Here is a 26,295-nt window from a genome sequence, read left to right as displayed (position 1 = left end):
TCTGATATTTTCTCATAGCAATTATGTTACATGCAGGACTCTGGTTTATTTGATAGCACGGTCCTTGTTTCATTTACTGTATTGTTTTGTGGAGAGGGACCATTATCCTCAGTGGTAATTCCATCAAAGTAAGGTCATCTACCAACTGGGGCAGTCTGCGTCACCAGTTTGGTTAAAAGGTCAAAACAACAGTCTGAAAGGTTAGCGTCCTGCAGCAACAGAGTAACAGAGCGAACCTCTCTCTTTGTCCTCTTTTTTAATAGTGCTTTACCATTTTATCTCATCCCAGATCCATTCATACTTCTCTCCACTTGATTGCCTACAGCTCTGGAGAATATGATGTGTTTGTGCCACAGAGGCAAGTGCTCTCCATGGTCCTGAAACAAACATCTCTCTTTCTCTCTCCGTCCGTCTCCATCTCCTGCTTACTGAAACTTGCAACCCTAGCTTGAGGGATTCAGCACCACAGTCACTAATAGCTCCCACAAACCCCTCCCTACTCTATCCGTCTATATTTCTAACACACAAACAAACTCTCTCTCTGTCTCTCTCACACAGACACACACACACTGGTTCTTGTCAGAGGAGGAGTGTCATGAATGTCAGGTTACTTTCTGCTTTGCTCTCCGCTCCAGTGTGTCGGGAGAAGAGAGAGTAACATGGACGACTTCAAAACAGTTCACCTGTGTCGTTCTCTGCAGATGAGGTAAGATAAGATTTTTCTGCAGATTTCTACCAAACTCCTGCAGGTAAGAACACTCTGTTAGAAAAATTATGCAGACTTGGAAAAACTTCCATGGAACACATTTAATGTCTGCTCGCTGAGGCAGCGGTAGAGTCAAAAGATGGGAAATGTTTTCCTAAATTTTTATTCCCACGGGAACTTTGTATGTAATGTATGTAAAAAAAATGTATAACCACTTTGATTCAAAGGAAACAAAGTCAGCTGAGGATATTCTTTAAAGAAACAGTCTCACATGAAATGTTAAAGCATTATAATGATACATCAATATATTGATTGACATTTTATCCGTGGCTTGTTGTTCAGTTCAGTTTCCTGATAAAGATTGAATTGAGAGCAAAGTAAACCTGGCGTCTATTGTTCCCCTGAGACCTTTTAGGAGATGTTTAATCTTAATTTCTCTCCTGACACAAAAGGTTTCACTCAGCATCAGATCCAGACTCTGGATTCCCTGGTTTCCCCGCTCCCGAGGAATCCCCTTATTACAAAAAAAAAACAAAAAACAAATTGTTTAAATGGGAAATTTCCTCTAACTCACCAACTTGAAACTTCTCAGTTTTATTTTTATAAACCTTCACTCTCTAGTTGCTGTGGTATTTTTGTGTTTTCTCACTCTCAGTGCTACACTGGGCATTCAGTGGTTTTCTCTTCTCTCAGTTGCACCGCTCTGTGAAGCCAAAGCTCAGGCTGATGTGAAATTTCCCACTTTTCACATTCAAGACACAGTTCTCTGAGATGAAAAAAACAAGTATGAATTAGTGCCATAACATAAGGAACATTTGCTGCGAAACGTGACGGTGGAAAAAAAAAAAACACTTTTTAAATTCATGAAATGTTAACCTTACAAATTAAACTAACTGAAACTGTTTGTGCTATACGTATTTATTTCATTTAAAATCCTGTTTAAACATTCAGTGTGGTGTTGCATTTTACAGTTAGACGGATGTTTGTCTTCTAAAGAACTGAACAATAAAACTACGGCACAGATCAATATAAAACGGAGCTACCACACTTTGATCCCTATAGCCATTAAATCCCGTAAGCGCTGTGAAACATCTGCAGTTGCAGACGTGTTTCCATACCTGCTCTTTTCTCTGCAAACAAACCTACTGTTCCCACGTCTCATCCGGCAGTAAGTCTGCAGCCGCCCGGTGTATCGTTCATGGTATCAAAGACTTTTTTAAACCGAGCTCGCCCAGTCAGAGGACTGTATCCTAGAACCATATTACCGGTGCAGCTGTTGCAGGCAGCATCTGCTGGATCTAATTACTATGTTTCTGTGCCTGTCAAAGAAATATGGTTTGCCTCTGTGACTCTTTCCAGTAGCCCTGCATACCAATTAGGGAGATCCAGTAATGTAGGTCTTATTAGTGTGAAGAGAGAAGAAGTGAGGATGGCCTTGAGAGGAGGCAACAATCTCCTTAGCGAACTCTACATCACGTTGGAAAATCTCTGGCGAAGCCCACTGAGCAACTTGATAATTAAGATAATTTACTCGGTTAATCAGTAAAGTCACTAGAACAGCTACATAAAGTTAAACACATCTGACTGACACATAAGTGCTGCATTCAAGTACAACTGCAAGAGAATACCTAATGTCAAAACCTACCTACTTAAAATAATGCATCCAGTTATTTTAAGTATTGTGAACCTTTGTACAACCAGTTGCTTGGCATGTCGAGAGAGTTTCTTCTCCAAGAATCGTGTTATTGCTCTTCTATAGATACAGGACATTTGTTGTGGCTACAAGGTGTAGTGGTTGACACAACTGCTTTACAGCAACAGACCCCCAGTTTGACAGGGACGAGGCACAAAGCCAGCCTCGGGGTGTTACAAGCTAGTGTGTCCTAATGCTGGTCCCAAACCCGGACATATAAGAGGATCACATCAGGAAGGGCATGTGCCAAATCAAACATGTGAATTTATTATTCTTAGGAAATGAAGCAGTAGCCAAAAATACCCTTTTATAGATAGAGATATCTTTATTGTTCATAGAATAAAGCTGACCTATTAAAATTTTTATGGGCTCCTTTATCATGGGGCCCATAAAGAAATGAGTATTGAGTCAGGCTGCTTGCAGCTTCTTTTTAATATAAGCTGTCATTTCTTTTTTCACTTTCAAATATCACATTTCGTGCAGCTTTTTCTGTAAATATAAGAGACTTTATATTTTTCTTTAAAAACTCTTTAAAGAAAAAAACACGTGAACTGCTTTTAAAATGCAGTGTGCTGTTATGAATATAACTGACTTAACAACAAAGTAAGAACAGGCTCCCATCAGCATGTCCATAAAGCAAACTGTACTTTTATGATAATATTTATGTACCGTAGTACAAGTATTTTTACTTAAAAGGGCCACTGTCAGTTCATTGCTCTCAATTCATTAATGAGAAGTGATTGATGAATATATGATCATAAATTTGACCTTGAGCCAAAGTCAGTCCTTAACACTCAAATGTAACATCCTACCTTTTGTTGTCCTCCCTTTGATGTGCATCAATTTTACATTTTTCTGACTTTACAAATCATCTGAACTCTCTCTCTCTCTCTCTCTCTCTCACACACACACACACACACACACACACACACACACACACACACACACACACACACACACACACACTCTTTTTGTATCTGTGACTGAAAAGACCCGGAATGGGTCTTTAATGAGTAAGCAATGGAGTTCAACATGCTGTAATAGAGTTTAATCTGGCTGTAAGAGCAGGAAGGAAACATCTTTCAGGTACAGTATGATGTTATCATGTGGCCTAATGGAGTCACTTACAGGGTTTTAGCAGTATGCACCAACCCTCGTGGTCTCAACTAAGTATCTTTTTATTGATTCTCTGATCAGAACAGACTAGTTAATCACGTTGTTTTGCCACTATTTCTGATGTTTCTTCATTTTTAATATAATAGTAACAGTAATGATGCTTAACAATTGAGATACATAATTGGTATGTTTTGCCTGCCCGGGATCATTTTAAATACGCGGCTCGGTAGTAATTTAAAAGAAGCGGTATCCCCATATGCATACCATCTGTTATTTACTGAATGCTTTTATCTAAATCACCTGACAGCACCACGAGCGCCTGAATCTCGAGCGTGGGTGGCCCCAGTGGAAATCTGTTTGTACGCTCACCCAAACAGGCTTTCATAACTCGCAGAACAAGCAGTTCCAGTGCCAAAGAAAAGACCCCCATCATCCCTTTTTTCTCACTGCAGACACAAGTCTGCGGATAACACTTCTTTAGCCTCAGAGAATCTGTCCTGTCTTAACATAAAAACCGCAGCTTCTATTAAGACTTACTTGGACATCTGTCTGAAAGAGCCAAACACACAAGCTCATGTGGACACACACATGTTTGAATTTACCCAAATATGCCAGGCAGTCCCTTTTACATATCCAGGAGCAGAAAATGACGCCTGCAGCATGAAGCGACCAACTTGATCTTTTTGAAATGACTCTCCTGCAAAGATTAGACACTCTCTCAGGGCATTTTTGAAAATTGTAAACTGTAGATGTCCTCGTTCAAGCTCCCAGGAAAGAGTGGATTGGTTAAGATTTCTGGGAGCCAGACACACAAAGCTCAAAGCTGGAGATTCATGCACACTTGCATATGCATTCTTTTTGTGGCATTTGAAAGTTGTTTTGTGGGCACACACGCTATTTTTAGATCCTTTGAGATTTACATAGTTTAAACATACAAGAGAAAAAGAGGGAAAATAAATATTAGCAAAGGATAAAATGTAGCAAAGTTGAACCAACATGAAAGATTTGATATTGTTCCGTGGTGCTGCAGTGCTTTACAGCGATCTGTTACAGTGGTCTGTTATCTGGATTCTGGCTTCAAACCTGCTGACAGTGTGTGTTTTCTCAGTGTGGTCCATATTTTTCCTAAAGCCCAAAGACAAGCATGTTTAACTCCAGTATGTAACCAGCTTGTCGCACAGTGAAGGCTGGGAAAGACTGCAGCATATCCATTTTAAAGAGTTCTTAAAAAAGTAAATTAACACAATAATTCTACTGAAACTGTTCATTTTTCAGAATCAACATGTCAGCATCTCCATTAGCATCAAAGCCGTTTTAACATGTTATTCCTGTTTGTGAGATGTGGCTGTGACTTTGTAAACAAAGCTGCTGTGACCTTTATTTGCACACCTGTCCGTTCTTTTCACCGGGAGCAAGCTGTTAGCACAAAAACACCTGCGAATCATTTACATGCTGCAAGTTCTGCACAATTTTGCATGATTTTGCATCTACACATAGAAAGATACTGAATAATTTGAACACCCCCGGCCCCCCAAAAAACCCAAAAACAAACCTATAGTACTAAAAACTTATGTTTTATAATCTCTCTTCTTTTCAGGTTTTGCACATATGTGAACGACGCTTGAAGCATGCAAAGGATGCTGGACAGCATGGAGATTCTCAATTCATCCCACGCTAGCAACATCAGTGTCAGCAATGGCACTGGCCTCTTCTTTCGAAGCCCGTACACGACTTTGGAGATAGCGCTCATCATTCTCGTTGCAGGATCTCTGAGTCTGATCACTGTCATCGGAAACATCCTGGTCATGCTCTCTATAAAGGTTTGGGGTTTTCCTGTTTTGATCCTTCATGATTAATGAGTGTGATTCAAACATCCATCTCTGGACACCTTGAACAGCACAGCCAGACTTACAGATAAGACTTGAACATGTACAACCCAGCACAGAGTGGTAATTTAATAGAAACGAGAAAACACACATCACATTGCACAAAAAAGATTAGCATCTGACAGCCTCCTCTATGTTGTTCCTCTAAAGGTAAACAGGAACCTGCAGACCGTCAACAACTACTTCCTGTTCAGCCTGGCTTGCGCAGACCTGATTATTGGTGTCTGCTCCATGAACCTCTACACCGTCTACATTGTGATTGGGTTCTGGCCCCTAGGAGCAGTGGTGTGTGACCTGTGGCTGGCTGTCGACTATGTTGTGAGCAACGCCTCAGTCATGAACTTGCTCATCATCAGTTTTGACCGTTACTTTTGTGTCACCAAACCGCTTAGCTACCCAGTGCGGCGCAGCACCAAAATAGCAGGGCTGATGATTGCAGCAGCATGGGTCTTGTCCTTCATCCTGTGGGCTCCTGCAATTTTGTTCTGGCAGTTCATAGTTGGGGGAAGGACTGTGAAACCCAATGAGTGCTACATCCAGTTCTTCTCCAACCCAGCGGTGACCTTCGGGACGGCTATCGCGGCTTTCTACCTACCTGTGGCCATCATGATCTACCTTTACTGGCGCATCTCCAAGGCCAGTCGCAGCCGCATGAGGAAAGACAGCAGGAAGACCTCAGGCACTAGTCTGGGAGAAGCTCCTTCTAACAGCCAGGAGGAAGGAGGTGAGAACACCACTGCAACAAAAAAGGTTCAGGAAGAGGCTGCAGATGGCAAGGAGAAGGAAATGCTCCAGCAGAAACAGCAACAGAACGGAATCGGTCCGTGCAAGGAAGACCGAACCAACCAGGTGGACTCCACATCAGATAGCATTCAGGCTTCGACATCCAAGGATGCTGAGATTCCACCTTCGTCACGGAAAAACTCAAATATTGGGAAAAATGAAGCCCAACCATCTTCTCGGAAAAACTCAGCAGCTGACGCTCAAATGCTAGTCACGAAAACTCTGTTTAAGGTAATCAAAAGATATTCATCCTTAATTGGCCAGATTTATTACAATTTAAAGCAGTCATGGGTTTGGTCATGTCAAGTTTGTTGTTAATTAAAAGTTGTTTTTTTTATCACCATATTTAATAGCTCAGCAGAAGTTGTCTTTATTTTAGAGGCATCATAAGTTTGGTGCCTGTAGTTTAAAGAATACATCTGGAACAGTTTATAATCTGGACCATAAAGAAAATATCTAGAAGTTCACAATCTTTTTTTTTTTTTTTGGAATAAGTATTAGGACAAGAGAGTCCAGTGCTGAGTTGTAAGCTAATGCTAGCTAATGTACACACAAAGAGGTGTACTTTGTGCCTGATGGCAGCCTCACAGAGTTGCTAGCATGACTGCATTCATTCAGCTCTATGAAGCATTTTTGTGTGGTTGAAACTTCCGTGTTGTTGTTTTGGGTCGTTCTTACTTTTCTTTGATCTCAGTGTGAAATTGATACACTTTCAGATTTTCTTTAATTTTCCTTGACAGAGATTCAATACTGAAAGTATTTCTCAGATATTTTGGTCCATATTGCAATGATAGCATCACACACTTGTTTCAGACACTTAACATTTGTCAGTCGCACATCCATGATGATCCACCACATCCAGATGGTGCACTACTGGATTGAGTTTTGGTGACTGTGGAGGAGATTTGAATACAGTGAACTCATTATGTTCAAAAAATGAGTTTGAGATGATTTGAGCCTTAGGTTCCAGTTCTTAGCTGACAAGCGTGTGAGGTCTTCTGTGTTGTTGTTCATTCAGAGATGCTCTTCTGAATACTGTTGCAACAATTGGTTATTTTGTTTACTGATGACTTCCTGTCAGCTAGAAACAGTCTGGCCATTCTTCTCTGACCTCTGGCATTAGCTGGATATTTTCTCTGTTTTGGACCATTCTCTGTAAACCCAAGAGATGGTGTTGTGGGAAAATCCCAGCAGTTTGTGAAATACTCAGAACAGCTCATTTGGTACCAACACAGGTATGGAAGGTTATGTTGGACTTACACAGGAGTGACACACACACACACACACACACACACACACACACAAACACACTAAAAAGAAACAATAGAACTCTTTTCTTCTTCTACTGTCATTTTTCAGGTAACAATGCGCGCGATGAGTGAAAACGCTGTGGCAAAGTGGAAAAAGAGGGGAATTTCTTCCAGGGAGAAAAAGGTCACACGCACCATCATGGCCATCCTGGTTGCATTTGTCGTCACGTGGACGCCGTACAACGTGATGGTGCTTATCAACACATTCTGCTCCATCTGCATCCCCAACACGCTGTGGACCATTGGCTACTGGCTGTGCTACATCAACAGCACCATCAACCCAGCCTGCTATGCCCTCTGCAACGCCACCTTCAAGAACACCTTCAAGCAGCTGCTTCTGTGCCAGTACAAGAACATACGCACTTCACGATGAGCAGGGGGTGCAAATGCTTTACTGTGTTTGTGGTGGAATCTGAATAATGTGACAAATCTTTTAAAGAATGATTTCGAAAGTTGGAAACATAGATACATAGATAAAGTGTGGTCTTGTTGTGCAATTACTTCATGTTGCTTTTCGGTGGTAGAATCCCCCCCAGCCCCCTTCTTCCACTGAAAATAAAACTGTGATTTAACTCATAATCATATTATAAAGTCAAACTTTCAAAGACTTAAATGGAACTAATTTCAATGAGCTTTACTGACTGTCTGAAAAATACTTTTGCATAACAGTCACTTGGAGTTTTATTTCTTTTTTTATTTCCTCTTTTTGCTACTTCTACACAAACTTGTGCAGTTTGTTGTTTAAAATGTGCTTGTTGTGATGGTTTTGTGAAGGTAGTTTAAAAAAGATGTGATTGAAAATTATACTATTATGAGAGCATTAGAGCTAAGCTCTAAAAATGAACCATGTCTTTATACTAAATCCACGGGAGAAAAGAGAATTAGCAGCTGTGAAGTGATGCGTGTCCTGTGTGTCGTGCTAAACTTACATTTCACATTAATGGAACCTGTAATCTGTGATGTTGTGAGACGTGTGCGACTATTAAACGTGCCTGTGTCTTCCCTCTTTTTCTCTGATTTGTGTAAATAAAAAGGATGACAGTTTGGAATCAGAGTTATTTGTCATAACCTGGGTGTCCTCTTTTTTTCCTTCATTTCTGCTAATATTATTTTTTTCCCATTGGCTATCATCCGATATGAAAAAAACTTAACCAAACCGACCAAATTACTGCCACAAGATTACAGGCTGTATACGAAAGAAAGAGGTAGCCATCACCCATGATGATGTCACCCATTTGTTTTTGTTTGTTTGTTTTGTTTTAGATGCTGTAAATAACATAGTCATGTTTTTTATGCTGGGAGTCTTTAGGGACTAATTTGTTTTTAGAGCCAGACTCACTAGAAGAACTGTAGGTTTTGGGTCTGAACACCATTGCAGGAGTCCTAGGCTACGTCTACACTAATCCAGATAAATTGGAAAACGGCGTTTTGGTCTAATAACGCTCCGTGTCCACACTATCTTTTTCAGTTGTTTTCTTCCACACTGAAAACCCTACGTTCCTGTACTGTGCATGTGTGAAAAGTAATACGATTGAGCTGGGTCATTTCTGTCTGCCATTTATTTACTTTCTGGTTCTTTGAAAAGTCAAGGAAAAGTGCTGAGTTTTATCTGGAGCTATCTGGAGCATTTACAAACTGATATTAATCTTTATAAAGGCTGTCAAAATTGAGAGCAAACAAAACAACTGCTGCACAATGCCGTCCGCCATCTTAGTTGAATTGATCACATGACTGCAACGCTAAAACGGTGTCTTCAAATGTATCCACTTTGGAGAGCGTTTACAAAAAGGTCTGTTTTCCTTGACCAAAAACGACGTCTCGGTGTGGACGGAAGGCCAAAACGGAGCGAAAAAGATGCATTTTCAAACAAAAACATATTAGTGTGAACACGGCCTTAGACAGCAAGCTGAGGTTGCTTAAGTCACATACAGATAAGTGTTTGAAAGATTGTAATCCAGTTTACCAGCCAAAAGCAATTTACTTCACATTTTTAACGAGAAGAGTTATTTGCTGTAAGCATTAGGATGTGTGCAGTCCTCTGTCCTGTTACAGACTTATCACTCAAAAAGTGCTCCCACAAAAGAGTTTAGACATAAAAATAAGAAGTAAATAGACTTTCTACTTGAACTATATAGACTATAATCCTACTTAGGTAGAAGCTTAGTAGGTTAATATTGTTCAAATTGTATAATCAAAATGATGACGATCATTTTGGCTAAGAGCCCATGACTGACGGGGGCCCTAGAAAACAGCAGAAAAAACATTATTAACCTGTCTCCATAAAATAATGTTTGCCTCAAGGTCCTTAGAAACATGTTTGTTTCCTGGCATTACTTTTATTTTGGTTTTGGCAACAACGTGGCCTCCGACTGCCTCACCCCTCCTAATTCCCTGATTTGGTTTGGTCCAGATGCACGCGCTCCTAGCTGATGCCGAGCAGCAGCGGTAAGAGGTTTGGGAGACAGGTTTTTATTCTACAGACTTATTTATTGTGTTATAATAATACATTATAATTATAACCTATCCTGTTTATATTTTGTACACTGCCTGGGACTGTTGCATGTGGTGAGAGAGTTTTCAGTGATCCAAAACTGATTAAAACCTATTTGAGTTTCACAGGTTTCAGGACAGACATATTTTATTTGGCAATACTTTGTTTGAAAGTTGATATCCAAATGAGTATTTAGGTTATATTTGACAATACTCAGTATTATAAATAAAAATGTTTAAACAGTACACCATTTTATAGATGAGAATTTAAATGTATTTCCATCTGTATTTAGTGTACAATTAAAAAAAAGATTACAAATCTGATAACATTATCATTCAAAATAGAGAAAGATCCAGGCGCTTCGTCTCCGATCATGGTACTGCAAACACGTCCTGAACATCATCTTAAAGTCTTCTCTCTCAGAGGGTTTTTCTGTCTTAGCTGATGGGAAAACACCTCCCAACACCTGCAGAGCTGTTACACCCTCTAGTGGATAAAAAAAAAAAACATGTACCTGGAGGTTAAAAGGTAGAAACCTGAAAAGACCAACTCTGTCCAGTTCACTGGATACTGCACAGAAGAACCTTTTATTCTGTTTGTAGGGACCTTCCTACTGCGATCTATTTAACCAGACATAACAAAACTATTGTACAGACTAAAGTTAAAGGACCTTTTTTTTTTTTTAAAACAAAGGTTAATAAAATCTGTCTTCAAACACCAGTCAGGTGCCCCTGTATGAACATTAAGACTTGTCTGTCTTGCTATATTTATTCGTCTGGTTCACAGTGGCCATTATGTATTAGCTCGCCGTACACTGGCTATCATCCAAAGTTTCTGCTGTTTTGCTGCAAAGTTTTTTCTTTCTGTAAGTGCAGTTCATCAGGGGAACACTAAGTGCGATTTATAACTGTTTCAAACCCCTTATATATACAAAAATCAGCCTATCTGAGAAACCCAGGCACTTCTGCCCATACCTACATGCAAAATCCCACCTCGTGTCTTTCAGCCTGGCATTGGAGCAGGTGATCAGGAACCACGGGGCCTCTGTTGATGCTGGTGGCATTTAATGTAAACATGACATCATGCCTGGTTGTTTATAATGTAACCCTCTGATCGAGTTACACATGTGCCTTAATGGGATTTGAGTCAGTGTTATCAAAGGCAACACAAAAACAAGAAATGCAAGTCCAGATGACTCAGATCTTGAATGCAAGGGCTTCCTTGTGTCCTTTTAGCATGAAAGACTGTATGACGGCACAAACTGACATCTACTTATTGATGGAGGTGAGTTACACTCCTGCATTTCCAGGTTACGTTTGCCTCGTGTCGAGCAGCAGTGCTCATATCTCTGTTTACACTGTACACACTGCATCCAAAATCAATTATCTGCTTTACATTTAGTCAAAGTAACCAAGAACTGCTACTGTTTAGAGTAAATACACTCTATGGAGGAGGAAATATCAGATATATGTGGGTAGAGAAGAAGAAGAAAGAAGCTAATTCAACACATTACTATCAGAGGAAACATGGAAAAGAACCAGATCCTGGGATTAGCTGATGGGTATCTGAAACCACTAGAGGAGTACAGAGCTGAACTTAATGGGGAGGATATGGAGAGTGCTAATGGTGGAACAAGGGAAAGCAAAGGCAGTCCGAACCTGCTGCAGATGCTAAAAGCGGCAGAGAGGAGGAGGGCGCAGCAAAGTCGGGACAGAGACAGGTTAGAGGTATCCAAGGTTGTGACGAAAGAACCGGTTACTGAAGCGCTGAAGACTACCATGGTGAGCAGAGACAGCGTTTTCACTATCACTATAAAAGTGCTAGGCCCACATAACATCACACATGCACCTGTGACTACACCACGGGGAGCGTGAATGTGCATCTACTCAAGATGTTAATGATATTTAGTCGCCATGAATGTTTGACCAGTACGCTCACGCAAATACTGCACTTGCTTTCCCTTTCTGAAAATGTAAAACGAGAGAGCTAACAAACTGACTCGTGTCATGTCTGATGATTGCAGCATTAAAAGCAGGACCTCTGAATAAATGTTTGTGAAAGAAGGATAAAACATCTTAACGTTTATGGGAACTACTCGTGGGAAGTGTGGGCAAATAAAAATGGCAGATCTTTTTCAATTACTTAGTACATTTGGCCCTTCCCTGCTCTGACATATCCAAATGTCTCTTTTAAAAAGCATATATATATATACATACATATTTCATTCTTGTGTCACCACAAACCTGGGAGCCTATCAGAGATACACCTATGTACAATCAGAAATGGGCAATATATCCTGTTCTTGCTGCCGATCAAGCTCCAAAAATATTGAATCCCAAAGTTCCTATCATGGCCTCAGTTTTGTTTTAGGTCCTGTGACTTTACAGAGCTGCCCTGTAGCCACAGAAAACAATAACCAACTGTTTCTGCAGGCTCTTGTCTTTTCCGTCACAGTTTAAATCAGTCAAATGCCACTCTAAGAGACTTCAGTAACACTGCAGTGCTGCTTGGTCATTCTGTGGACAGAAAACAATGAATTCATGCTCTATTGTCACATGGCCTCTCATGCTTACCTCTGTAACCCTTTTGTTAAGAATAATGTTCTTTCCTCGTGACCAGTTCTTCTGTCGTTTTTCTTTATGTTGCAATAACTGTCATTACGTTGCAAAACTGTCACCTCCCTGCTGTCTGTTTATTTTAAACTATTTTCATCTGTGGCCTCAAAAAGCACTCAACTGAGATTTTCTTTCCTTAAATCTCGCTCTTCATCTTTGTAGTTCCTGCTGTCTGTATTTTCTCAGAATCACACACAGAAAGCCTCACAGAGGTCACATTTCTCACTTCCACCTTCTTTTGTCACCTGTTTGGTGAGGGAGTGGCATCAAGCGTCACTTGAACAACATCGGCTTGCAGCTCTGCAGGGTTCATGAGAGTCACTGTGCTAGCATGAAGAAAGCGTATAATCTAGTGAATATATCTAAGGGCAAGAGGGAGGAGGCGGTGCAGTCCATCTGTATCAAGGTATCACAACTTTTCTTTCTTTTACAGAGGGCAGCGAGTCGAGGACTTGATGTGTAATTACAATTCAAGCTTTTTTAAGATTAGAGGGTTTAAGCAACATTACATTGGTTATGTTGGTCTTTGTCGATTGCACTGGCATAGAGGAAATGTGTGGTTGGACACAAAGAGAGAGATATTTTACACATTAAGATGTAATTCTGAGATTTATTTGAAGAGTATCTGTGCAGTAGCTGCTTTGAATTTGAATGTCCACCTGTACCTCATTAAGTTAACTTTCACACTGCTCCAAGTCAAAGGTTAATAGCTTTTGTGTTAATGATTGGTGGCTTGTGTAAGTGGCAGCTATTTTTGGAAGGCGGTATTTAAGTGATTTTACGAAACACAAGGTTTTCTTATAACCATGTGTTTAAAAAAAAGCCCCCAGACTTTAAAATACAGCTTTATTTATATTTATTGGTGACTTTTTAATATAATTTATTTTTGTTTGTACCTGGTATTACTACACCCCATGTACAAAAGCCCTGGGCCACTTACAGGAAGTGCTTGGTCAGTTTTTATGGTGATGTTAATGCCTGGGGAGGTTTGAACTCTGCAGTTGTTGACACACTATGTGCCTCAGTAGAGCAGTGATCCTGCTCTGTGACTGTCACGGTCTGTGGGATTTGCTGTGGACTTCTGTTATCTGTGTTTCGTCTTAAATTCTAGTTTCCTTTATGCCTTTTACTGCTAGGCTGCTTTTTGATTCCTGTTAGTTTCATGTTTATTTCAGCATGTCATATTTTAGGTCAAGGTTAGGAGTTGTGGAGTTTAGTTACTCGTGTTTTAGACAATTCAGCTCTGATTATGCTTTAATCCCAGTCTGCTATAGAGTTTACTTCCATCTCATCCTCATGTGTCTTTTCTTGTACAGTTTGTTCAAGTTTCTTATCGATGTTCACTGCCTGTTTTATTTTGCTAGTTAATTGTCTCCTATGTCTTGTCTTTAATCAAATGCTGAAATCTCAAGGCAAACTTCAAGAAACAACAAAACCTTTATTTAGGTGAAGGATAAAAATCCAAAGAATTCATAGCAAAGTTCAAAATCTTCCTGAGCTCCAGAGGCACATTTTAAGACAAGTTGAACAGACTGAAAGCCTCGTTATACCCTGCAGTGCCTGGCAAACAGCACCATACAATAATGTTGTCATCAAACTGACATGTGCTGTCATAATCCGCCCTTACTGCCCATCGTCCGCCACAGCTGTCTTGAAGACACAAGTGCACAGTTGTGTTAGTTTTTACTGTGAATTTAATGATATATCAGTGCATATACACATTCACTTATACTGAGGGAGCTATTGCAACAGCACAATGGTGTGGTGGTTTGCACTGTTGCCTCAAAGCAAGGTCCTGGGTCAGGAGCACTCCAGCTTCTCCCATACTCCAAGACATGTAGTGCCTTGCAGTGCAATTATTATCTTGCAGTTATATACATAGTAGGTAAGTGCGGCAGAGTGGGTAACAAAACACAGCTGAACTAGACCAGGAGCCAAACTGAAAACAGGCCACAAGAGACAAATGACTATCAAAATACAACAGGAGGTAACATGACAGAGAAACTCCTAACACCTAACTCTCATGTTTTTTAACTTGCTTTTGGTTGATTTTTATCTTTATGTTTTAGCTCCTGTGAAGCACTTTGTGATTTTTATCTTGAAAGGTGCTATATAGATAAGATTTTACTTGACTTTTTTACTTTACAAATACTTAACAAGATACGAGAGACTATAGGAGAATTACAAAGTAAAACACAAAGTAACACATATCACTCTAAACACAAGACTAGAAACCATAAAATAAAACAGAGGCCAAGGCAAAAGAAAATATGAACATCACAAGAAATTCATCACAGAAATGAAAACTTGAACCACCCACTAAAAATTCTAAACAAAAAAAACAACCCTGAACTAAATTTAACTTTAATAGTGTTACTAAAACTGTAACCAAACAGAAAATATTTAATATCAAACCCTTTAGCGTTCTGCTCAACCAATTGGTAGAGCACATTTTCAGGCCCTATCTAACTGAGGCTTTTGCTGAAATTGACCTACCATGTTGAGTCTTTTCTACCAATTGGTTTACATCTGTAATGCCAAAAAAGTCCACCAGAAGGCACTGTGAATGGAAACTGTTGGCTCTTCTTATACCCCTCCCAACCAGGAAGTCAGAAACAAAAAAACATCCAACATATTTTGAGTGTTTTTGATGAAACTAAGATAGGAAGATATAATTTTTTCTTATATGACAGTGTTAGAGGACTTACTAAACAGATGTATTTCACTTGACAGCATTAAAAAAGTGAAATTAAATGTTTAATAAATTTTTTTAAATTTACCACTAGACCCATTTTCTTTATCCATTGCTATTGATAAATCACATTAAGTGTTAGCACAGCAAGAATATGCTGAAATAATTTCCTCAGTAAGTCATTTTTGTAACTTTCTGAGTTAATATTATTAAATATTGTAAAAATCAAGACTAACATGTGGAAATCACAAATATCACAACTGATTACCTTTTAACCAAATTACAGTATCTGGTAAATTAATATTACTAAGTTCTCAAAATTATAATTTCATGTTTAACAAGTACTATATGGACGTTAAACAATTATATGGCTAAAAATCACATAGTCCTGTGGCATGATACTCATGTATACTCAGTTTTGGTCATGTATGACCAAACTGCACCGGTGGAGCTCCCCTGATGAAGGTCTGATGAAGGTCTGATTGTGGTGGTGGTGGTCAGAGGGCCCGGTGGCGCCAGTGTCCGGCAGCCTCGCCTCTGTCAGTGCGCCCCAGGGCGGCTGTGGCTACAATGTAGCTTGCCATCACCAGTGTGTGAATGTGTGTGTGAATGGGTGGATGACTGGTTGTGTAAAGCGCTTTGGGGTCCTTAGGGACTAGTAAAGCACTATTCAAATACAGGACATTTACCATTTTACCATGATTGCAATAAAATGGTTTGACAAGAAATGTGTTAACCTTCTAAACAATGCCTGTGGGTTCATGCCTCTTTCATTGGTCAAACGGTGGAGCAAAGAGCCCAATGCAAAGACCAATGCCCATCACTCATCCCTGTATATAATTAGCATATGGGAAGAATTAAGCTTTCTGATATGATATTACACCTGTATAAGACAAGTTATAAGTTACAAGTAAGGAGATGGCATATTCCACTGTTCGGATACATCCTTGACTTGAATACCTGGTCTACAAGAGGGACTGTGCCCTACTGGACCAGAAACCGATGGCTCTCAAAAGGTTTCCACCTGGCTGTGTCTGAACCAAGTTAACAAGCCAGCATCTAGAGTTGGAGGACCATGATTCAGCTCTCCAAGACCACAGAATCAATGCTACACCCTAAGACCCCGACGACCAAAACCATGAGCAGGTGTGCTTGATTTGCACTGTTTTTATTTGATTTTGATTTTGCACAGTAGCATTCAATCAGAAATGGCCTGAATGGGAGTATTTTGTGCTGCAGCACATTTTTCACATTTGCAGACTAAAAAAACGATGTATTTTGTTGTTTGATATAATACTTTCCTTTGATGGAATGAAAACAGCAATGTTCACTGGCATGCTACTAGAAATAAACTGTATCCAATGCCCTGGATAGTTTTTGTTATCAATTTAATTATAATTTGGCCTTTTTTTATAATTGTATTATCTAATGTATTTGTATGACATTTCATACTTTTACCATTACGTGACATCTCAACCGTTAGAGATCAATATTTTAAAAACTACAGGGTCTATTGAAAAAAAAAAATATATTGATTGTGGTTATTACTCACCCAAATCAATAAGAAATGCAAACAAAAAAAAATCCATTGTTTTTTCTTGGTGTTGACCTCAAAGGGTTAATTCAAAGTTAAAAACCACAAAACCCACAGTTCTGAATCAGTGTTTTAGCATCTGCATACTCGTCCTGTGTCCTACTTGTGTTCCCTGGGTGGATCTCTGGTTGCCACTTGGTTGGGCTTGCTGCCCCTTATGTAACAAAGCTCGTCCTTTGTTTTTCTTTTGTTGTCCGCTTCAGAGACCTGTGTTTGGTTTCTCTTTCACACCATTCATTAGAGTGTCCTTACTTGGTCTGGCACTTCATGGCACTTCATGGCTCAGTTGCTGTGGTCTCTAAACACTTCCACTTTCCAATAATACCACTTGTGGGATATCTCAGCGGGAGGAAATTTCACAAACTGACTTGTTGCAATGGTGGCATCCTGTTACAGTACCACACCCTAATTTAGCAAGCTCTTAAGAACAATTCATGCTTTTATAAATGTTTGCACAGGCAGAGCGCACGGCTAGGTGCTGGATTTTATATACCTAATTTCAGAGATTATGAGGCGTGACCCAGTACTGTTGCCCATAAAGTGTATATTTAAACCAGATCAGCAAAGTTTACTAATGTTGTTAATGTTGACAAGAGACCTTTGCCAAACAAAGTATTTAAATGAGGCATGCTTGTCACAGTCTGGCGGAGGCAGACTGTATGGAGTGAACAAACTAAAACAAACAACAAAAAAAAACCTGGACATGAAACTTGGAAACATGGTGTGGAGAACGTGACGTGAACAACAGACGACCTGACAAAGAATGAACAGAAACACGCCGACTAAATACACACATGGGGAAACAGCTGACACTAGTCTGACATAATGAGACAAAGGAAGCAAATCTGACTACACTGACATAGGACACAGACCTTCAAAATAAAACAGGAGACATGAGACGCAGACATGACAATATAAACTTGACAACATAAGACACGCAGCATGAAACACATAAAGGGAGAGGGAAACTTAAATACAGGGGTAGAAAACACAAAGGGAATCTAATAAACAAATGAACTTAGCTACACTAAAGAACTTAAACATAACATCCAAATAAACTAAAACTCAAAACGCTGGGTCAACAGACCAGGAACTTGACAATGCTGGGCTGTTTTAAATCAGCAGGTTTATGAAATAAATGTTCATGTATGTGGACTGTATTTCATTCATTGAAGAATTTGACGTGTAGAGGAGTGGCATCGTGAGAGTGGACAGTCTGTCACAGCAGCTCCTGTAGTTTCCTCAGTAATTTCCCTTGTGAGATCGATAATCTGCCTGTCTGTCTGTCTCTCTTACTTTAGTTTAATGGACCTCAGGGTGTCCAGTCTCTTTCCATGACTGCCTGCCCTGACTTAGTATTTTATGCCATTATAAAATTTATTTGGATTCTAGATTTCTTCTTGCACCCTCGGTCTAGTTTAAATGTGTGGTTAAGTTGGGGGATTTAAAAAATATTACCCTGCCTGGACTTAAAGATACCTGGAATTAAACTGTATCACATGTAATGAAAAGAAAGATTTTTTCAGGAACGTAAACCCAGACCAATGCTTTTTTAAATGTGCAATATAAAAACCATAGGCTACCATCATTAAATACATGGCAAACCAAATCAATTCTGCATAACACTGTAGGTGTTCTGAGATGAGATTAGAAACCTGAACTCGTGCTTCACTAAGCTTTCCTGAAGGCAGACACCTTTTCCATGCATAATATCTTTTTCATTGCTTTGCTTTGTGTCATAAAAAAGCCTCAAACATATGTGTTAATCGCTTCTGTCTTGTTGTTTTTAGTTGCATGACTGCTGTGTTTCAGCCATGAGTGCAGTTTCTTGCTTTTTTCTTCTTTTTTGCTCACAGTTGTTGTTTTCTCCTTCTGTGGGGTTTGAAAGCAGCTGACGAGTTATGACAGCTAATAACAGAATTGAAACAAGTTAGTCAAACCCCCATTACTTTAGGAGCTATATGTTACTGTATTTTTTACATTACAAAAAATAAGCACCCTCTCCTTTCCTGTAATGCATCTCACAAGGTGCTAATGTTCCCATTTGAGGCTTATTAAGGATCAAGTTTGCAAAAAACAGAAATATGTTACATTTTCCAGAATGCAATCAAATGATATCTTAAATGCAAAGCTTCAAACACTTGAGGTCAGCGTGTGGGCGTGTTGGTCTTGGTGGGTGTGCACATATGTAAGAGAAAGAACAAAAGCAGAAAAAAAAATCTGCCATCCACAGAAAAGCTGAAGACAGGTGGTGAGCCTTCAGTAAGGCTGAGCTGTAGGTTTAAGTCTACGCGTGCAGCCAGGGAGCAGACATGGCCAAGTGGGATTCCTGTGGCAGCAGCCCAGCCTTCAAACAGCCACACTGGATGGTGAGATTGCAACAGATACAGAGATAAAAGAGAGAAATAGAAAGATTAATGACACAGATAGGCTGTGAGAAGAGAGTTAAAAGAAAGTTGGTGTTTTATGAGCAAATGTATCTGCTTTGACTGCCGCATCTATCTGCTTCAAACAGAGAGGAAAAAACTTTTGTGACCTGCTGAGAGGTAAAACTGAAATATTTGGTATCTGTCTTTTTGAGCCTGTCTGTGATTTCCTTTTATGATTCTTCAGCAAATACCGTTCACTGGCCAGAAGCAAGAATTCAACAGACCTCCCACAAGGACTGTTCGGTCCATGTCTCAGTCATCTACGGATAGCTTCGCTTCAGGTATGGAAACATGAAAACAGACTCGCTGTGAAGTCTAATCACATGTCTCTGATATATAAACTGAGCTGTTTTTTTGATCCCAGCATCGCAAACTGAGGATTAACCTGTAGGCCAAACCTTAATTAAAGTGAAAAGTCTTCTGCAGAATTAGGTCTCATTAATTTGGTCCTAATCTGCTCCATGAGCCTTTCTCAAAAATGTCAGTCACTGCCAGAGTATGTGCAGACTTCAAAGAGATCAGAGAAAAGAATCACCTAGTTATCAACAAGATAAAGGCTGGAAAACCTGAGCCAAAGAATCATGTGTTTCTGTAATACTCCTTCATGTGTCAGCCAGATGATTTGTCTCACATAGTCTAAATTATGTGTTGCAGTGCACAGTGACACCTCTGATGATGAGTCTTCTCCTCGAGACAAGCTTCAGAAATCCACCAAAGGCCCGTCTGACTTCTGCATCAAAAACATCAGTCAGGCTGATTTTGGACGCAAAGAAATAGAAATGGCAGAGCAAGGTACGCCAGTACCAACGGCCTTCAAACCACAGTTTATGCAGAAGTTACAATATAACAGTAAAATGAATGTTACTGCCCATCTAAAGAGGCTCTGTAGAGAAATGCACAAGAGGAGGATCTAAGACTGTCCTGGTTTTTGTGTCTTGATTCTCATCTGTGATATTTAGAAATGCCAGCTCTGATGAACCTGAGGAAAAGGGCAGGTGGGGAGAAACCGCTGGCTGGAGCCAAAGTAGTGGGCTGCACACACATCACTGCACAGACAGCGGTCAGTTCAACACACACACTGCTGTCAAATAAAGAAACAAGCACTGACAGAGATTTACAAAGTGCCAAATACAGATCTGGTTTGTTTCTTTAAATAAAGAGAAGAATATCACTATTTAGATTTTATTTTATTTCTATATTGCATATTATCCACAGTGCATCATATAATTCTGCATTAGCACTACTTCAGTGTCTAGAACCGGCCTCTGTGTGTTTATGGTGTCCTGCAGGTGCTGATTGAGACTCTGGCTGCGTTGGGGGCGCAGTGTCGCTGGGCGGCTTGTAACATTTTCTCGACTCAGAATGCTGTGGCAGCTGCTCTGGTTAAAGCAGGTACAGCTTCTGCACAAGCTCCTGGTTTTACTCTTCCTCCCTCTTACTTTTTTGACCATCACACATTTTTCATGCCACTTCCCTTCTCAGGCATCTCAGTGTTTGCGTGGAGAGGAGAATCGGAGGATGAGTTCTGGTGGTGTATTGACCATTGTGTCGGCACTGAGACCTGGCAGCCCAACATGGTATGATGATCGACTCTGCTTACACGTCACATAGCTTCCCCTAGAAGTACACAGTTCTTATGGTAGTTTCATTTTGATGGAGAGAGACAGGCTAGCAACCAAAAATGAACCAGAAAAAACACAATACATACAAGTTATAAACTGATTTGCATGTCATTGAGTGAAATAAGTATTTCATAACCAAGATGAGATTTGGTACTTGGTGGAGAACCCTTTGTTGGCAAACACAGTGGTAAAGTGTTTCTTGTAGCTGGTTACCAGCTGTGTACACCACAGCACGTTTCTGTATCGTTTAAAAAGACAGACCTGCACATGTGGCTTCTTGAACACGAGGACCATTGCAGGCACTGCAAGATTTTAGTCCATTACCCCATAGTGTGTTACCAATGGTGTTTTTGGTGAGTGTGGTTCCTACTAACTTCAGATCACTAACAAGTTCCTCCGATATAATTTTGTGATGATTCACCACCTTTTTCAATTATCTCACCTCATGAGGCAAGATCTCACGTGGAGCTCCAAACCGAGAGCAACTAGTGATCATTTTATATTTCTTCCACTTTCGAATAATCAAGCCAGCAGTTGTTGTCTTCGAACCGCGCTTCTTGCTGATGGACTTGTAGGCCATTCCAGACTTGTGCAGATACTTCTTAAGATCAGAATTATCTGTAATTGATTGATTATAATCTGTGTGCTATATGGACTCACAACCAGCATGAATTACAGCAGGGTTGTAGGGGATCATTTCACTCAGTGTGGGGTTTTTTGTTATTTTTTCTTGATCTTTTATTGATATTCGGTCTCTCTCCAGTAAAATGAAATTACCATGAAAATTAAACACTGTTCATTTATTTCTAAGTGAGCAAACTTACAAATTCAACAAGAGGTTGAATAATTATTTTCACTCACTGTATGCATAATGTGTCCTGTTTTTTTCAAAGCAGGTCTATTATGCACATTTCCAGCTCTATATCCTTAGCTATGTTTTCCTGCAGCCTCATCTGGAGTCTTAAAATAAACTTCTTTGAGCTAACTTTCTCCTAAATGTTGGCTTTCACCTGATAGCTTCATGTGCAGATTCTCTTAAGAGAGATTAATGTAATATTTAAGCATACATTTCAGGAGGAGTGTATTTGTACTCACATCCTCCGTGGTATTTCAGAAGATACTGTTCGTGTTTGAAGACTTTTTGTAGCCTCAGATCTTAAACACCATTAGTATTTCAAATATAATTAATACTTGGTAAACTGTTCCTTTACACTCAAATTTTCAACGCAATTTATTGGAATTTATTGGAATCTTAATGAATAATTATTTGAGTACATGAACCTTTGATTTTATATATTTCAGATGCATTTTATTGAAAATTATTGCTTCATGTTTATGTGGGCCAAGAACCATTTGACCTACAATTCAGTGTGTTATCTACAAAGGCTTCCATGAAGGTGCCTCGAGCTTGTTTTTCTTATTATTCCCAGGTCCTCGATGACGGTGGTGACTTGACTGACTGGATCTATAAGAAGTATCCGGAACTGTTTAAGAATCTCAAAGGTGTTGTGGAGGAAAGCATCACAGGGATCTATCGGTGAGTGTAAACACGAAGCTCGAATGACTTTAAGGTTACAAAGTCAATCTGCAGCTCACGTGGGTGTTTCCGTGCCTCTGATTCAGGTTGTACCAGCTGTCAAAGGCAGGCAGACTGTCTGTTCCTGCTATGAATGTCAACGATTCGGTGACCAAACAGAAGTTTGACAACCTGTACTTCTGCAAGGAGTCTGTACTGGAAGGGTAATTAATCCTGTTGCGACTATTGGAGATTATGTATCGGAATTTCAGGAGCAGGACCACGCCTCCAAACACACTCCTTCCGGTTGTCATCTATATAGGTTGACAAACTGTCTGTCAAACCTAAAATGAGGTCATGGGCCCAGCCAGTGAATAAACAGATAAAAACACCAGCATAGCAGCAAACTGACCATGATCAACTCTGCTTCCAGGCTGAAGCGGACCACTGACATCATGTTTGGAGGAAAGCAGGTGGTGGTGTGTGGATATGGCGAGGTTAGTGGGATATAAAGTGTTTGCCCCGTGAAATAACCCACATTTAAGCCACTCGGCCAGACTGTGTTGAATTTCTTTTTCTCGTAGGTTGGAAAAGGCTGCTGCGCTGCCCTAAAAGCACTGGGTGCTATAGTGTATGTCACAGAAGTGGATCCTATCTGTGCCCTTCAGGCCTGGTATGAATAGAAGAAGCTTTTATCAACCAAGATGTGAAGTGTTCCCTCCTCTTACGCCACACCATGAAAAAAACATGATGAAATACTGTTTTAACCCTGTCCTCTTATCCCCCACTCCACTCAGCATGGATGGCTTCAGAGTAATTAAACTGAGTGAAATAGTCAGACATATAGACATGGTCATCACCTGCACAGGTGACTGCTGTCATCCTATGATTAATACTTTTTTTTTAAACAAAACAATCAAAATATTATTTTTAATTAATTTTTTTTTTCACCTGTTTTTTGTTTTTTTTTTACTCACTGCTTCTCTGCAGGGATTAAAAATGTTGTGATGAGAGAACATCTGGACAAAATGAAGAATGGCTGCATAGTCTGCAACATGGGACACTCCAGCAGTGAGATAGATTTGGTAAAGACACATGTTGTGTGTGCGTGTATAGGCCTCTATATGTGAATGATTTGGCGTTAAACTATAGATTCCTATGTCTCAGGCTGGTCTGCGGTCTTTAGATCTGAAGTGGGTGCATGTGAGACCTCGGGTGGATCACGTCATCTGGCCTGATGGCAAGAGAATTGTCTTGCTGGCAGAGGTGAGGATACTCTGTTCTTCTAATGAGGCCCAAATCATGTAAGGACTTTAAATGTGTGACCTTAAAGTACACTGCTTATTTAGCAAGAGAAATATGCGCTCTTCTTAATGTATTATAAGGAACAGATGGATGAATCTGAGAGATTCTGAGATAAAAATAGAGAGAAATTCAGAAAAGAAAAGCAGCAATTATGATATAAAGACCAGGTGTGTATCCTCCAAAAGTAAATAATAACATCAGACAGCACAGGAAGAGCATTTGTGTACGCTGTGCTTTAAACTGGGGGCTCATACTACACTAATCATAACGTTATCCTGTTTAGTACATACAAACCACAGTTCAATTGGGATGAAATATTATTTCAAATGGTTGTAATCATAGCCGCTCTTACGTGATTTGTTTTCATTTAGTATTGACTTTCCTCTCAGGGTCGTTTGCTGAATCTGAGCTGCTCTACCGTGCCCTCATTTGTCCTCTCCATCACTGCCGCTACCCAGGTAAGAAAACAGATTTACAAAGTGGTTATTCTTTTCTAAATGCATCACAGCAGCTCTGTCAGTCATTAGGCTGCTCGCAGTCACTTTTAGTTAACGTTCGCTGTTATGTTTCAGGCCATGGCTCTCATAGAGCTGTACAATGCCCCAGAAGGAAGATACAACAAGGATGTCTACCTGCTGCCAAAGAAGATGGGCAAGTTACAATGCATTCTTCATTTTAAAAAGGACTTTTTCCCTCCCACTGTTGCCAAGTGCTTGCACATGTTGGTTGTAGGGTTTTTACCTTTTAATATAAAGTGTCTTGAGGACTGTTGTTGTATCTGGTGCTATACAATTAAAACTGAATTTAATTTAATTACTTTCTCTTTCTATCCCACAGCTGTTAATGTATCTTGTACTCGATACTAAGCTTTAGTTACTTACCATTTTGTATTGGAAATCTACATTATATAAGTGAATACCTGTAATACAGTCATTAAAAAGTTACAAAATTAAAATGCATATAAATGAATTAATAATTATGATCTAATAATATAAAGTATTGATTGTGGAAAAGTGCCATTCTACATAATGACTACATTTACTTTAGTGTTACTAGATACTTTAAATATGTTTTTTATATTATATAGCATGATAATTATTAAGCTACTTAAAGGGGATTTTATTTAATTTAAGTTAAAAAAAAAAGTCTAAATACTTTTTTGCACTTTGCACTATCCAACACAAAATCAAGCTTGAAAACATTCACATAATACATTTGAAATGGGTCTCAGGGCTGCACATAAGCCTGAAAATCATATTAAATGTTTTATAGACCATTATAATTTTATTTTGTCATTAATTATTCTTTTTCCTGTTTTATCAGTATAGCCAAGAAGAAAATTAAGGTGTGATAATCTTTGTGTCTCCATATTTTCAGATGAATACGTGGCCAGCCTTCACCTGCCGATATTTGACGCACACCTCACAGAGTTGTCAGATGATCAGGCCAAGTACATGGGCATCAGCAAACACGGACCCTTCAAACCAAACTATTACAGGCATAAACTTCTCTCTCACATAGACAAACACTAACACACATTTTAACGTTTAATGTTTCTGATCTTTTTCTGTTTTTGTTGTAACAGGTATTGATGTTTTGCTCACAAAATTGACGGACAGACGATCTTCAGAAAAGCTGCTGTGAAAACAGGAGCGCTGACGCCCTCTACAGTCTGAAGCTTTACAGAGTGTATCTGAAGCAACAGCATATTACAGTTTTTTACAGATGCTAGGACACATTTCTCAATACTTAGGTCACTTTTGCAAAACTCATCACACAATCCTCCTAACTGACCTTCAGCTTGGCAAAGCAGTTCATTTCACATTCAAAATGCACTACAACTACCAAAACACTTTATTCAGGTCTCAAATAAACTCATTCTTCCAGAACACTAGCAAAGGTTGACAGCCGACAAACACACTTTGTCACCCACAAAACAATGACCTAAAAAACACTAACAACATGTAGCATTACACAGTGTTTTCTTGTGTAAAACAAGGACACATCTCTGTTTATAATTTCAATATATGTTACTGGAATGAATCAGACATCATGCAGAATTCGTTAATATTTGTTTCTGTATTTTTTTTTTTTTTTGCACTAAGTAATCCCAAAATACAAGAATTTGTATACACACCATCCACTGATACACATACAATAGTAATGCTATTCTACTCGGTCTTCTCCATTTGGCCACAGGTTCTCATCCACATCACATCTCATGTCATCTAGGGCAACACACCTAGGAAAGAATCTTCTGGCTGCCAGAATTGAAGGAGTTGAAAAATTGAAGGAGTAACACCTGTGTAGATGTTCATCTACAATGAGAATCAGCTGTGGCTGGTTAAACTGCATTTTTAGATTTACAGTTTTTCTCAGTCGCTTTGGTGCGTTTCTCAGATCAGAATTGAAATTCTCATAACTATTAGTTCAACCTCCACAACACTCAGTCATTTGTGCACATCATAGTAGCAATTTCTCCTCTCTCTGAACAAACTGCAAATGATTTTGGACATGAATCAGTTGCTTCCATACAT

At 39.5% G+C, this 26,295-nt stretch overlaps 2 protein-coding genes across 2 annotated transcripts; both read left to right on the top strand.

The window, feature by feature from the left end:
- The first annotated feature begins 581 nt into the window (after positions 1-581).
- On the top strand, positions 582-8,524 carry LOC146569522 (muscarinic acetylcholine receptor M2-like). The gene is made up of 4 exons (XM_085281084.1): positions 582-706; positions 5,113-5,335; positions 5,552-6,415; positions 7,544-8,524. Exons 2-4 carry the CDS (start codon positions 5,144-5,146, stop codon positions 7,865-7,867), a joined length of 1,380 nt encoding a protein of 459 aa, XP_085137210.1. The 5' UTR covers positions 582-706; positions 5,113-5,143; the 3' UTR covers positions 7,868-8,524.
- Positions 8,525-12,931: 4,407 nt separating this feature from the next.
- LOC146569521 (S-adenosylhomocysteine hydrolase-like protein 1) lies at positions 12,932-25,350 on the top strand. Its single transcript, XM_085281368.1, has 17 exons — positions 12,932-13,006; positions 19,500-19,596; positions 19,970-20,107; positions 20,275-20,375; positions 20,605-20,707; positions 20,798-20,892; positions 22,368-22,474; positions 22,561-22,677; positions 22,887-22,950; positions 23,038-23,126; positions 23,251-23,321; positions 23,444-23,538; positions 23,621-23,719; positions 24,148-24,216; positions 24,331-24,409; positions 25,136-25,256; positions 25,344-25,350. Exons 1-17 carry the CDS (start codon positions 12,932-12,934, stop codon positions 25,348-25,350), a joined length of 1,527 nt encoding a protein of 508 aa, XP_085137494.1.
- The last annotated feature ends 945 nt before the right edge of the window (positions 25,351-26,295 follow it).

The sequence above is a fragment of the Mchenga conophoros genome, linkage group LG7 (genome assembly GCF_057382185.1).
Source record: "Mchenga conophoros isolate Kocher_MC1m ecotype Shallow Benthic linkage group LG7, M_conophoros_male_GT1.1, whole genome shotgun sequence".
Classification (NCBI taxonomy): Eukaryota; Metazoa; Chordata; class Actinopteri; order Cichliformes; family Cichlidae; genus Mchenga; species Mchenga conophoros.
The sequence above is the reverse complement of the archived record's forward strand: the minus strand, read 5'-3'. Positions and strand labels throughout refer to the sequence as shown.